Source organism: Chrysochloris asiatica, unplaced genomic scaffold (assembly GCF_000296735.1).
Source record: "Chrysochloris asiatica unplaced genomic scaffold, ChrAsi1.0 scaffold00042, whole genome shotgun sequence".
NCBI lineage: Eukaryota > Metazoa > Chordata > Mammalia > Afrosoricida > Chrysochloridae > Chrysochloris > Chrysochloris asiatica.
In genome coordinates this window covers 11,004,013-11,018,863 of record NW_006408560.1, presented here as the reverse complement: position 1 = coordinate 11,018,863, position 14,851 = coordinate 11,004,013, and the positions used below count along the sequence as shown (strand labels likewise).

At 42.5% G+C, this 14,851-nt stretch overlaps 1 protein-coding gene and 1 pseudogene across 1 annotated transcript; one reads left to right on the top strand and one right to left on the bottom strand.

The window, feature by feature from the left end:
- LOC102840066 overlaps positions 1–14,851 on the top strand; it is a 1,013,887-nt pseudogene that overhangs the window by 309,607 nt on the left and 689,429 nt on the right.
- On the bottom strand, positions 10,077–10,385 carry LELP1 (late cornified envelope-like proline-rich 1). The gene has a single exon (XM_006861456.1). The coding sequence runs from the start codon at positions 10,383–10,385 to the stop codon at positions 10,077–10,079; it is 309 nt and encodes a 102-aa protein (XP_006861518.1).

The window sequence follows — 14,851 nt, the reverse complement described above, 5'->3', positions numbered from 1 at the left end:
CTTGATTGTTGGAAGTGGAGAGGATTTGAAATACTTACTAATGAAGATCAAAGACTATAACATTCAGAATGGGTTGCACTTCAATGTAAAGAAAATAGAAACCTTCACAACAGGACCAATAAATAACATCATGATAAACAAAGAAAAAAATGAAGTTGTCAAAGACTTCATTTTACTTGGATCCATAATCAACACTCATGGAAGCTGCAGTCAAGTAATCAAACACATATTGTATTAGACAAATCTGCTGCACAAGACCTTGTTAAAGTGTTCAAGAACAAAGATGTCAGTTTGAAGACTAAGATGCATCTGACCCAAGCCATGCATGTAAAAGTTGGACAAAAAAGAAGAATCGTTGCTTTTCAATAAACATAATGGTTAAGAATATTGAAAGTACCATGGACTGCCAGAAGAACAAACTCATCTGTGTTGGAAGAAGTACAGCCAGAATGCTGCTTAGAAATGAGAATGTTAAGACTTCATCTCTCATGCTTTGGACACATTGTCAGGATGGTCTGAGCAGTCTCTAGAGAAGGACAACATTATTGGTAATGTGGAGGAGGGTCAGTGAAAATGAAGACCCTCAATGAGATGGATTGGCACCGTGGCTGCAACAATGGGCTCAAACACAACAATTGTTAAACATGGAGCAGGACCGGGCAGTGTTTCATTTTGTTGTGCATAGGGTCACTATGGTTTGGAGCTGACTCGACAGCACCTAACAACAACAGGAACAACATTTCTGAAGATTTGGAGAACTCTGAAGGGAAGTTTCAAATGAAGAAAGTGAGATCCTAATTTATAGCATCCCTTTTAAGTGTATTTTTGCCTGTAATGTCAGCTCTTAGATTAAGGATTGGATTTTGCTAAGAGGCCCTGTGATGTATAGGAAAGATCTAGATTTAGGATTTCACTGACAGGGCTGACTCTATTACCTAGAGGACATGTAATATTTGATAAGCCTTTAAGAGTCTTAAATTTTCTTGTCAAGAAGGAATACTATTTTACAGATTTCTTGTGAAAAACAAATTAGAGAATACACACACCAGACCTTAGGGTCATCAAGCTACTGTCGAATGTTAGTGAAATCTGAATCATAATGAACACATTGGTGCTTCCAGGATATTCTGAAGTCTATTCAGGATTTGCATCTTCCATGTAGTCTATTTTATCTCCCAGTTCTTGTCCTATGTCTTTTACTTTGTCTCTGCAGTAGCAGACCGTCTTTGAATGTACTTTTCTACCCTCTGTAATGTGGTAGACAATGCGCTGCACAGAGGTCCAGATAGCTGTTTCTCTAATCAGGTGTCTGACCTTAAGCAATTTCCAGACCCTTTCTGCCTTCAGCTTTATTGTTGTTAAAATAGTGAAATAAGACTAGAAATCAGTTTGGTAAATCAGAGCCGGTCAACATTACGTGATACCATAAAAGTGACCGTGCATGAAATGGTTAGCCTTGGTAATGGTGTGACTTTATAAGTATGTGCATGTGTGTGGCATATGTGTGTGTGGTGTGTTTTATTCTTCATTGGTTGGGTTGCAATCCATCCTCAAGAAGATCCAGTCAGGGGCCCAGCCAGGTGATTGGATGACCTTAGTTAACTTGTATTTTCCTTGGTGCAAAGTGGTAATATTTGGGGACTTTTGTTGTTGTTATTAGGTGCCATTGAGTTGGTACCAACCCATAGCGACCTTATGCACAGCAGAACAAAACACAGCCTGATCCTGGGCCAACCTTACTACTGTCACCACGCTTGAGTCCATTGATGCTGCCACTTGGCCAATCCATCTCATTGGGGTTCTTCCTCTTTTCCTCTGACCCTCCACCTTACCAAACATGATATTCTTCTCCAGCGACTGGTCCCTAGAAAATCAGCCTCAGTGGCTCAGTACCGGGGCTGTGGCTTGGAAATCTTTGGGGGAGATTGTCCCACCCCAGATCTTAAGATAAGGTGACTAAGTAGTTTCTCTGACCAGTCCCAACCCTCTAGCTAGATTGGGGTAATCTGATTTAGTTGTGTTTAAGATTTAAGATTTTAGATTTCTGAAGCTATCATTATTGGGAGTCAGGATGTAATTAGACAGGGCCAGTAGAAAAGACTCATGTGTGTGCAGTACATTCCACCGCCCCCCCACCCCCCATTACCATCAAATAACTATCTTCTTTGTTCTGACCATAAAAGTTCTCAGACTTCTCTGATTCACTTGGCTGGCCCCATCTTCATATTATAGGGCAAAGACTCTGATAAAACTGAATAGTGCAGAATGTGGTTCATCTTGTTTCCTAGGGAGCAGGTGCTTACTGAACTTGTGGTTCCTGTGAGGAGGGGGGGGGTTCCACCATTCCTCTCACCTCCCTAACTCCTTTGTCACCCTCACAGGGAGTCTGAATCAGAGATGATAGTCAGAGGTCATAGGAGGACCTGTAGATCACAGGCTCTCAGAGCTAACATTGGAATCACCTGATTTCAACTCCCTATTTTAGTCTCAGCATGTCCTTAACACAGGAGGCACGAGACTCTTTATTGACTACATTTTTCTAGATAAGGAAACAAACATAAAAGTATAAAGGAACTTGTTGAAGGTCAGGTGGTAAACTTGTGTCTGGACTAGGTGATGACCCATGTAGAAGAAATTTAAGAGACCACTGCATTTGAAGTTCTTTATTAGCTTCAAGGAGAGAATTAGAAACATCAGTCAGCAGTTCTTAACAGTTTGGAGGTTAAGGGGAAATAAACATATGAACATACCTTTATCTTCTGGGTTTTCATTAACCTCAGGTTAAAGACCATCAACAAAATGATGGGGAGAAACTATGCCCCCAAACTGTTTAGGTTTGATGAAGTTCGTATTCACTCTTTTCCCCTTATGAGTGTAGGGCCTGTCTTGTTGTTGTTGTCAGGTGCCATCGAGTGGGAACCGACTCATAGCGACCCCATGCACAGCAGAACGAAACGATGTCCGATCCTGGGCCAACCTCACTACCGCTGCCACACTTGAGTCCATCAATGATGCCACCTGGCCAATCCATCTCGTTAGGGGTCTTCCTCTTTTTCTCTGACCCTCCACCTTACCCAGCATGACATCCTTCTCCAGCAACTGTTTCCTCCGGACAATATGTCCAAAGTATGAGAGATGAAGCTTAGCCATCCTGGCCTCCAAGGAGCACTCTGGCTGCACTTCTTCCAAAGTGGATCTATTGGTTCTTTTGGCAGTCCATGGCACTTTCAGTATTCTCCTCCAACACCATAACTCGAAGGCATCAATTCTTCTACGATCTTCTTTATTCACTGTCCAGCTTTCGCATCCATATGAGGTTATTGAAAACACCATTGCTTGGGTCAGGTGCACCTTAGTCCTCAAGCTGACATCTCTGCTCTTCAATACTTTAAAAAGTTCCTGTGCAGCAGATTTGCCCAATGCAATACGTCGTCTGATCTCTTGACTGCTGCTTCCGTGAGTGTTGATAATTGATTCAAGAAGAATTCAAGCCTCGACTTTCGTTATTGAAAGGTTCTCTGGGCCCTGTCTTACCTTAGCCTAAATGGAAGTTAGAAATTCTAGACTCTGCCTATAACCAACTCATTGTGTTTAGTTAAGCTATTTCCTCCCCTGGACCTTTGTTTCCTCTCCTACATATTGGGGTATATTAAATGCCATATCTAGCGCTGATAGCTAGTGATGTAAAAGTCTCCTTCTGTGTCCTACTATGGATCCGTTTTGGGAACGAATGAGGGACAATGGCCCCCTAAATCTACTTGATTTCAGAAGGTTTTTTCCCTTTCTTTCCTGAAATTCCCATGTTCTCCCTCAAACCCATCACTTCACACAGCAAAGGGCTAACCTCTTGGTGCTGTAGGCAATGTGTTGAGACTCAAAATATTGGCCAAGATACTTGATAGCTTCCTCGGCTTAGTTTTCCATGCCAAGGACTTGGCATAAATGATCTCATTGAATCATCTTACCCAAACGTTGTGAGCCTTTTCTTCTCATTCTTCAGGTTAAAAAACTAAGAAACTCTTCTCCCATTGAGGTTAAATAGCCTGCCTGGTTAGTGTAGAGTCAAATTTGAAGTCCAGTCCATGTGATGACAAAGTCTTTTCCCCTTTCCCATACTGCCTCGCAAGGTGCAAGATCTTTTCTGAAGCAAGCTGTGCCTTCCCAGTGAGGTGAAGTTGAGGGAGGGCAGGATCTGCATCTTGTGGTCTAAGGGGAAGGGTCATTGTGACGAAGGCCATGGCTGCCTTTCTTCCAGGCTCAGATCACCAAATTTGTCCCTTCTCTTTCTCCTCACCTCAGAACTCTGGGAGTGACGCCATGAGTTGAGGTTAAGGAATACAATGGACTTGGGCTCTGACCAGAGCTACTCTCTCATCTTTGGAAAAGTGCCTTAGTAACCACTGATTTATTACCATTTGGTAACCACTCATTTATGTTTCTTGAATGCCAACTCTGTGCCAGGCAGTCTGGAGTCTCCACTTGTCCATTCTAGTGGGAGAGGCAGATTGTAAGCAAATTATAATATGTGTGCTGAGTATTCAAGTAGAGGAAGCCTCTGAAGAAAGGGGCATCGAGCCAGACTTGGGGTGGATAGTGGGAAGTTTCTTGGAGTAGATGAATCTTGAATTGTGTTAAAGGATTCAGATTTGCCGAGGTGGATCATTCACAGGAGGGCTCAACGGAAGAAGGAGAAATGATGGAAAAGAAACAAAAGTAAAGTCACAAAGTCCAGAACGCTATGGTGTGCCAGGAAATGCCAGCAGTTACTTGTTAAATGAACTCAAAGGACATGGAGATGCTTTGAGATATAGCTAAAGGATTTTAAGGCTTTTAAGAAAGAGAGTGACTGTCTTGGTTTGTCTTTTGTTGACATGGAGACTGGACTAAAGTGAATTTGGAGCTTGGGAAGTCCGTTAGGAAGCTCTAAGTAATGTGGATGATGATGATGATGAGGGCCTTAACGAAGTTTCTGATGGAAAAGACCACGAGCCCTGGGTCTGGTCAGAATTTCTTCTGAACCTGGCAGAAAGCATGTTGTTGTTGTTGTTAAGTGCCGTCCAGTCAATCCCAACCCATAGCGACCCTGTGTAGGGTTTCCGAAGAGCAGCTGGTGAGCTTGAACCGCCAACCCTGCAGTTCAAACGGCTTTGCAGTCTGGCGCATCAACCCACGGCACCACACCAGGCCTCCGGCAGAAAGCGTATGACTCAGAAATCTGAGGTTGCTGAGAGAAAGGTGCAGCAGAAAATACCCTGGTGATCAGTTTGCATTTTAGAATCTTTATGTGTTTGGCAACGACTTATTGTACTTACCAATCTATTTATTCACTGAGCATTAGCGGTGGTGACATTGAAGGAGTTATGGCTTATTGTCATCAATAAAACCTTCCAGGATATGCCTGCTTATGTGCCTGGGCTGCAATATTTGGTCATGTGGAAGCAGGACAACTAAAAGAGGACAGGTTTGGTAACAAGTCATTTCTTGCCATCCCTCCAGTTTCCATTGAAGTGTGGAGATGCATCAAAATGATTTCAATGGTTCCTTCCAGCTTTAAGATGAGACATAGCTACGATTGTGTACTCAGCCCTCTACAACACCTCACAGCTGACCTTACAGCCAGTCGTACCCACCTGTCCTGGTTTGGGAGGGCTTAGAAGTCCTTCAAAGCCAGCTGTACTCTGCCTGATTCTCAAAGAAAACACCATGGTGTGTGCGTGTGAATTTGTGACATAGTCTCCTTTTGCTACTTTTTAATGGGTCCTCGCAACTGCTTTTCCATGAAAGGAGATCATTTGGTCCTCCCTGTCATGTTACCATGAGCCATCAAGCCTTGTCCTGCACAGGTTCTCGTGATGTCTCTCTCCAGTTGTTATTTTCCAAGTTCTCTACCATTTGCATCAAGGCCCTGGGACTGCCTCTGGGGCTGGGATAATTATGGCAATCTGCAGGGAGGTGACACACTCATCATGCTTTAGCCATCTTCCCTGGAATTGCCTTTGATCCCATTCTTAGCTGGGAAAGTAACCATTAAGTGATGTCTATCTTTGGTTTCATTTACATGGGAGAAAAGAGGATTAAACCAGCAATGGATAGTTTCATGATCTTAGAGATGGCCACTGTCCAGGCTGTGACCAGGACTCTTAAAATCACTGGTCCCCATTCCCATGGAGTCTTCCAAAATCCTGGGACTGAAATCTATATGGTTTCTGTTAACTAGGAATTTCTTTCTTCTGTTCTTCCTTTTTGTTTTTCTGTTTTATTTAGTAGGTAAAATTTGAGGGTCTCTCAAATATTCATGGGAGTGCAATGGTTCTGTAGGACAAGCACTGGGCTGCTGACCACAAGGTTGGTGGTTCTAACCCACCAGCAGGAGAAAGATGAAATGTTCTGCTCCCATAAAGACATACAGGTTCCCTATGAGTTGGAACTCACTCTGTGGCATATAACAACAGCAACACCACCAAAACATTCATACTAGTTTCCTTTTTCCCATTACAAAAGAAATACAAAGATATTAATGAAAATTCAGAAACCAGTGGAAATTAAAATACTTTTTGGTTACCCATAGCCTCATTGCCCTAAAAAGCTAGAGTACTGGCAAATTTTCTTTTATTATTATTCTTCATGAAAGTTTTTGTTTAAATGCAGTTGCTTTATACTATACATTCAACTGGGACCTTGTCTTTGCTCTTCCAACATATTTTAATCAGTATGTGTTCCATTATGCTACATGTCAGAAGTTATTTATTCAACCCTCTGTTGGATATTTAAACTGTTTCTGCCACTGTTATGAACACCTATATTCATATAGCTTTTCATTTTAGAGTTATTTTTCTTTGCATTGAGTCCAAGAAGTGGGAAAAAATGCACCAAAAGGTCGAGTGGTTTTATCCTTTTGATAGATATTCCCAAGCTTGTTTTCTAAAAGGATTTTTGTCTCTGTACATTTCTACCACCAGCAGCATACCTTTTAGCTTTGGGATTTATTATTTTAAATGATCACAGTAGTTGAAAGAGAATATTACACATTGTTCTAATTTTCTGTCTCTCCCTCTCTCCTCTTTTTCCCCCACTCTTTTCTTTTTTATTTTGGGAAAGATAGGAGTTTGTCAACAGGTTTTCAGCAGTTAAATGGTTAAAATGCTCATCTGCCAACCCAAAAGCCAAAAGTTCGAACTCAGCAGTCTCTTCATTGGTGACAAATATAGTAGTCTGTTTCAGTAAGATTATAGCCTTGGAAACCCTATGGGGTAGTTTTAGTTCTGCTCTGCCAATAGGATTGCTATGTGTCAAACTGACTCAATGTGTGTGTTTCAGCACAAGTCCTGCATGTCATACAATGTCCTAAACTAGGTTTACAGAGGTCCTGAAGAAGCCTCGCTGCGGGACTCTGGGCATGAGAATTTCATGTCTGGCTCCTCCTGTCTTTGGCAGGAGACCCTAATGTCCCAAGGTTTACCAGGTCAGAGAAACTAACTACTGGTTTTTCCATTTGGAAAATGAGGAGTTTCTTGCTAAAGGTTCTGTCTAGTTCAAGAAGCAATTTGTTTCTGTAGCTAGCTGATTATACTGCTTTGGTCTGGTGGGGTCACAATTGTCTTTGAGTTGGCATATTTTGGAGTTGTCCTGAACGACTGTCCATGCTCAGAAGAATGGAGAGCTGTTCATGGAAAGATTCTAGTTACCCATCCCAGCTTTGGTCTTTTCATTGCTTCTTACTTATATATTGCTGCACATCCTAAACCCATTTCCACTGAAAGGCTGCAGATACAACTCACAACTGGTGCTGCCCACAGTAACATGCTCTCTCACCTACTTGACCACAGAGCTGAAGTCATGATTTCCTAGGCAACCAGATTCCTTTCCAGAAATGACAAGAGTGTCCTCATGACCAACCAGGCCCAACCATTAATGGACTGGGCCTGCAGATGACCAAAGTGCTTGTCATGTGGTTGTTGTTGTTAAGTGCCGTGGAGTCAGTTCCAATTCATAGCGACCTTTTATAGGGTTTCCGAGGTGTGGTTGGTGAGTTTGAACTGCTGACCTTGCGGTCCAGTGTTTATCCTACAGAGCCACACCAGGACTCCACATGGAAAAGGCTTGAAAAACCATAAAGGAGAAGAGAAGGAGACCCACTTTAAGAGGAGTGGAGACTGACAGGGATAACACCCCTCCCCTCAAGTTTTTCGCAGCAGTATCAACCAACACATTTCCTTTTGTGAATTAAGCTGGTTTGAAGTTGATTTTCTTTGTTGTTGTTAGTTTTCATAAAGTTGAGTTTTGACTGAGTGACCCCAGATGACAGAGTAGATCTGCCCCATGATTTTTCTATGTTATAATCGTCACAGAAGCAAATCACTAGGTCAACTGGGTGGTACAAATTGCCAACTTATCAGTTAGCAGCAAAGAGCTTAACTATAGTCCACCACCTGGGGTTTCCTCTTTTCCCCTCTTCCCTGCTTTCTTTTACTCTTTGTCTCTCAAATGATCCCCACTAACATGTCAGAGGTGAATGCTTGCCCTGTTTATTCCAATGGGAGTCCTTCTAGGCCTCCTAGGTTTATCCTTTTCTATTGTGGATTTTTTGTTTTACTTTTGCTGTAGAACATAAAATCTAAAATGACTCCAGGCTAGCAGAGTTTTATTCCGTCTTGTGCCTAAGTTTAAGTGTTCAGATGCCAATTTTTCTTGAGCACCTCATGCATCTCTGACAGCTAAACTGCCGGAGTTAGAAACAAAGTATATTTTAAAGTGGGTTTTGGGCCACTTCCCTTCTCAGAAACAGACCTGGACACATTCTTAATGGTTGCCTAGTTGTGAAGGTCAAGGAGTTCTGGTAGCATAGTGGTTACAAATTGGGCTACTAACCACAAGGTCAGCAGTTCGAAACTACCAGCTGTTCTGTGGGAGAAAGATGAGGCTTTTTGCTCCCATAAAGATTTACAGCCTCGGAAATCCTATACAGAGTCGCTATGAGTTGGAACTGATTCCACAGCACATAACCAACCAAGTAGTGAGGTCATACCCCAGAAAGCCTCAGAGCTAGCCAAGCAATTACTGGTGGTGGTGGTTATGTGCCGTGGAGTTGGTTCCAACTCATAACGACCCTGTGCAGGGTTTCTGAGGCTGTAAATCTTTACGGGAGCAGAAAGCCTCATCTTTCTCCCATGGAACGGCTGGTAGTTTTGAACTGCTGACCTTGCGGTTCGCAGCCCGATTTGAAACCACTACGCTACTAGAGCTCCCCAAGCAGTTAACCATTTGCACCATGCTGGGACTTCACAGGTGTAAGTTAAAACTCAACTATCGCTTTCAGAAGACTTAGCATCTAGCAGTGCAGAGAAGCAGCAGCAGGTAAGTTCAGGTATGAGGTGCCACACCAGGCAGAAGACTGGGGATGACCTTCACAGAGCATTTGTGCCAGGAAGCCAGGCACTTTGTATTAACGCCACGAGCCTCACAACAACCCTGGAACACAGGTCCTATTAGTTTTACCATTCCTCTTATAGTGAGAAGAAAACTGAGGCACAGAGAAGTCTAACAGCTTGCTTAAGGCCACAGAGCTCCCAGAGGGCACAGCTTGAGCTTAAACCTATACAGTCTGTTCTCAGAATCCCTCTCAAGTATTATGCCATGAGATAAAAACAAAGGGTAGAATTTACCTCACCTGAGCCCTCCTGGAACTCTCCTGACTTTCCATTCTTCTTTCTCCCTGGTACGCTTTCACTTTCCTCATGATCACTTGACTTTCTGGTTTAAACACATTAATAGCTGCAGCCACATTTATGGGTCTCTCAGGTTCCACCTTAACAGGGGTGATATTTCCTGGGGTGCACCCTTTAGAAGAGGGGTTGGGTCAGAGGGTGGTGGGAATCTCTCCAGGGATTGCTTCTTGGTGGATGGTTAATGCTATAAAGCAATAACAACACAAACACAGGAGAAGAGAGTCTTGCACAGCAGAGGAACATATTTACTTGTCAGTTCATGGTTTCAGTTCATTGTCTCAGTCCCCAGCCCATGGGGCTACCACGGCAAATATGGCAGTGATAGTGGAGCTGAGTGGTCCCCATAGTACCTCACTCTGGGGGTGGGCATGGAGGGGTGACTTTTGGAGAACAGGACTTCGGACAGATAGGCTTGGGGGGAGGGAATGGTGGGGAGCAGGGAGGGGGACATAGTGGGGGAGACTTTTGTGCACATGGTGATGGATACTTGTCCCGTGGGCACTTGTCAGAGCACCGTTGCAACAACTTCTTTAAACAGCTGGGCTGGGATTTGGACTCACACTTTTGTTCACACTTTTGCTCACACTTGGGCTCACACTTTTGTTCACACTTGGGCTCACTCTTTTGTTCACTGGATTTACTTTTATCATCACTTGACATCGCTTCTTGATTTTCTGGGCCCTGCAAAGAAATGCCAGGCAGGTTTTAGGTGGGAGGCCACACTTGAGGTCAAAGAAGACCAGTGCAATCTTCCTACTCACACCTGCTGTGCACCCTGGTTCTTAAGAAAGCCTGTCCTCAGATGGGTTCAGGTTCCAGGCTATTTCTTATTAAAGAAATTGTCCTCTTGTCATAGCTTGGATTTGTGATAATTCCTGGTCTATTCATCCATATTCTACTTTCTTTTCTCTTACTTTCATTTCCATTCCATAGTCTCTAGTAGGGTTCATGACCTAGAGTCCTTGAACCCCTAAGCATAGCAACAATATTTCATTATAGCTGGTATCTTCTATAAACCCATCGAGTTGATTCCAACTCATAATGATCCTGTATAGGGTTTTAGAGATTATAAATCTTTACAAGAGTAGAAAGTCTGATCTTTCTCCCTTGGAAAGGCTGGTGGGTTTGAACTGAAGATCTAGTGGTTAGCAGTCCAGTACCTATCCTACAGCACCACCAGGGGGCCTATGCATTTGATTTTATTCATCTAAAACATTATTCTGGGGAGTTTAATCAGACTGCTGAAGTCATCAGGGCATAAAAAAGATTTAAAATAACTCCTGTAAGACTACCTCTCTGGAAGCTGAATAGGAGGATATGCTAGTGGATATAGGAACTTGGGACACTTCAGTCATTCTGTGTCCTGCCTAAGCCCCATTAGTTTGAGAGCTACTTTCTCACTTAAGAACTGGGGAAGGAAAGACAACAGAATCTCTAACATAATGGATGACTCTAAAGTTTCTCCTTCAACCCCACCTTCTCATCTTCTGCTGGAGTTGTACCGAGCCCTTAATGTAAGGGAAAACATTAGGAGACCAGATGCACAGGGAAGTTCTAATTGTTCTGAAAACATGAATGTTGGAGCCATATACACAGTTTGAAGAATGGAGTTCCTCTTCCCCTCTGTTGGATTTTGCCCTGAGTGAGGTTGTCCTGTATGAACTGCACAACTTCTTGGATATGGACAGGGATTTTCAGTCCCTGATAATGCTTGCTGCACTCTAGTTTTCCTTTAACACTCTAAATTTTACCTAATTTACTTCAATTATACAATCAGTATGACTCCCTGAGATGCAGATCTATAAACTAAACTTGGAAATTGTTATGTGAATCTATTATAAGGTGAAGCACACCCTAGTTCTTGCTATAAACTTGTAAGGAAACTTTCACTGGAACAATGATCCCACCCCTGCTCAGTGCCTGGGGGCTGCAGGTCCTTTCCAAGAGGGGAGAGGTAAAAGAGAGGCCTTTTCTAGTTGCCTCAACGCAACTTACCGCCTTGTGTTGGTAGAGAACTTGACAAGTAGTGAAGGGGATGTTTTGGCTGTGCTTGGGAAGGTGGACTTTCCCTCTGGTTCTTCCACCCAGCTCTGAGGAAGTGGGGGTGGGGGAGGGGGGAGACTCCCACTTGTGAGATCATGCTCCGCATCATCAAGGAGCAATTGTGTGCTGCAGAGTTCCAGCTAACTCCAGGCCTTGCTGTGAGAACAGACCTATGAATAATCACCTCATTTGCTGTCCCACCTCATCCCTCAAAATTCATGCTGGTGAAGCTAGGTTACAAGGAAGGCTACTGAGCTCTAAGGAAGTCAGGCTTACTGTTGCTAGGAACAGAAAAACTATCTTCACTAGGCTTACCCATGACCTCTGTTGTCTCCCCTAGCCTCCCCAAACTGTAACCGCTGATCTTGTGGTTCAAACCAACATTGCGTTCTAGTGCTTTAGCCCACAGTGGTATACCAGAACTCCTTCCAAAAACTTTAATCTCTTTCTTCACCTTTCTAGCTAGCAAAGTTTTCCTGGATTCATTATAGCCACTTTTACTCTCCCTATTTTTCTAACATCTCTTTTTGGCAACCCTATTCTCACTGGTCCAAATCCAAGGAGGATTATTTAAACTGTTTTGTTCAATGTCTCTTTTTGTTGGACTCTGATTTTTTTTCCCCCCTCAAAGTAGTCATCTCTTGATATGCAAGGTAAATGCATATAGTGAAGAAATTCAGTTTGATGCTCCTGACCGTTCTCCACCAATTGGGTTAACCCAGGTGCTGTTTTAGACTAGAAATGTTTGCAGGGCACAGTCTCTTTAAAAGAACTTGCCAGTGGAGGGTTGTACTACAATAGGAATGTTTCTGGATAATAATGGGAGGTTGGTGTGAGAAAAGTGAGTAAGATTTAGGCACATAGCTCCTTGAATTCAGGTCCAGAAGGTTGATGTTAGCAATCATCCACTGAATTATTTAATCAAAAGCAACTTTTGATTAAATTTGTGATGTGATCATGTTTAAGATGTTGAGAGATATTTATGAAGGTCAAACATAGGATAGATTGTGGGTGGAGGGAGGGAGAAAGTAGAATTAGACTCTTTCAAAGAAGTAAAAATCTCTAAGTTTGAAGGCGGGCAGTGATTGTGGTAGAAAGAGGGGACTAATGAGAGAACATCATTAGAGAGGCAAGTTGATGGGATTTGATTACTGATTTGGTGTGGAAACTTAAGAAAACAGAAGAAAGAAATTAAGATTTGTGTTAGGGGATGGATTTGCATGTGAACATGTGAATGTGGGTACAGTGGAGCATCTTGGATGGCTACTGGAAACATGGTTCTGGTCATCATGCTACTGGTCAGCCCAGTGCTTTTCCAGTCTATTAAGCACTTATTGAATGCATGAGCCCCGGCTGGTCCTAGGAGAGGACTGAGGAAGATAAAGGGCTGGGGAGGCTGGGGAATGCCAATATAGGGCTTTTTTTGTTTTGTTTTGTATTTTTTTCCACAAAGGAGAAAGAATATCATATATATTTTAACTCAGATTAACCAAATGAAAGGGGAAGGTGGGGGGCTAGAAACTAAGCCCCTGTCATTGGGATACTTGGTGTTAGATTCATACTCTTTATATCAGTTCTATTGCTTTCTATTCATTTTCTTTCCTCCCCATATTTTGTCCATGAACTCTATATACCCAGAGCTGGTGAGAAGCATTCCCAACATTTATCTGTCTACTCAAGAGCAGGAGACACAGCCCCATCTGTTCTTCAGCTCTGGACCAAAGATACCAATAAGGCGATCTGGTGTGGTGCTATAGGAGAAGCACTGGATTGCTAAACACAAGGTTGGCAGTTCAAACCCAGCTGCTCCTCGGAAACCCTATACAGGGTCACCATGAGTTGGAACCGACAGGCTGGCACTAAACAACAAGAACAACAACAACATGGAAAAGACAGTGATTTACTACAGTGACGTAAAAGAGATGTAGTGGTTTCTGCTGACTATTGTCACTTTCATCTCTTCTTTTTTTTTCTTTCTTCTCTTTTTTTATGTCTTGTTCAAGAAGTTCTTAATGAATGAAAGTGTATCATCACTGGACTTTTTCCCTAGTGCAATTTGTCTATCTTTCCAGTCTTGAAAACCCGCCTGTGTAAAGGTCAGAACTCCTTCATTTAATAACCCAGATACCGGGCTATCTTTTGGCTTAGGGTTTAGTTGGCAGCACCTGGCAGCAAGGCACTATGGGGACGAAACATTGAACAGGCTTCTTTGATGACTGGTCCCATAAGGAGACAGGTTGGAAGGGAAAATGAGTGAGTGTTGAAGCTTGCCTTAGTTAAGGGTTAAGAGAGATTACCCTGAAGTCAGATCTCCATGTTAAAATTCTGTTTTAGTCCTTCAGTTAACCAATAACCCCTTAGTAATTGACTTAACTTTTCTACGTCTCATTTTCCTCAGTTGTAGAATGCTATAATAATAGCACCTATCTTAGGCTAATACATAACTTGCATGGTGTGCAGCATCTAAGCATATTTTCCAGCGCAGATCCTACACTCTCGAACCTTGTACTACACAACTTCACTATACTTATGGGGTTACTAGGAAAATTAATTAAGACACTATGCATGGAGATCCCCTAATCAAAAGGTTGGTGGTTGCAACCTACCAGCCATTCTCAGAAACCCCATACTGGGTCGTTATGAGTTGAAACTGACTCTACAGCACACAACAACAAAATCACTATTAGTAATTTATTTTTGAATATAGTAAATATTTTTGTCAAGGTTGGCTTGGCTTGCTCATCTCTTGGTTTGCCTGATATCTATCTATCTATCTATCTATCTATCTATCTATCTATCTATCTATCTATCTATCTATCATCTATTATCTATGTATCTGTGTTTTCTGATCTTGACCCTGAGTTCCCACTTCTGCAATTCAATATTTGTCTTGGACTGCTTCTCCATATTGTATTTGTTTTTGCTCTGTCTTCAAGTCAAAGCTTCTGGGGGTAGTCAAAGTAAGATTAGGCATTTCAATAGTAACTGTTAGTGGATGATTTCAGTTTTAAGTAGGGAGGTATCAATAGTAAATGCTATTGATTAAAATAAAAACTAAAACTTTTACTAAGGCCAACAAAGGC

Excerpts from the sequence above, each read along its gene's own strand:
- LELP1 (XM_006861456.1), bottom strand. The coding sequence starts at position 10,385 with ATGTCAAGTGATGATAAAAGTAAATCCAGTGAACAAAAGAGTGAGCCC.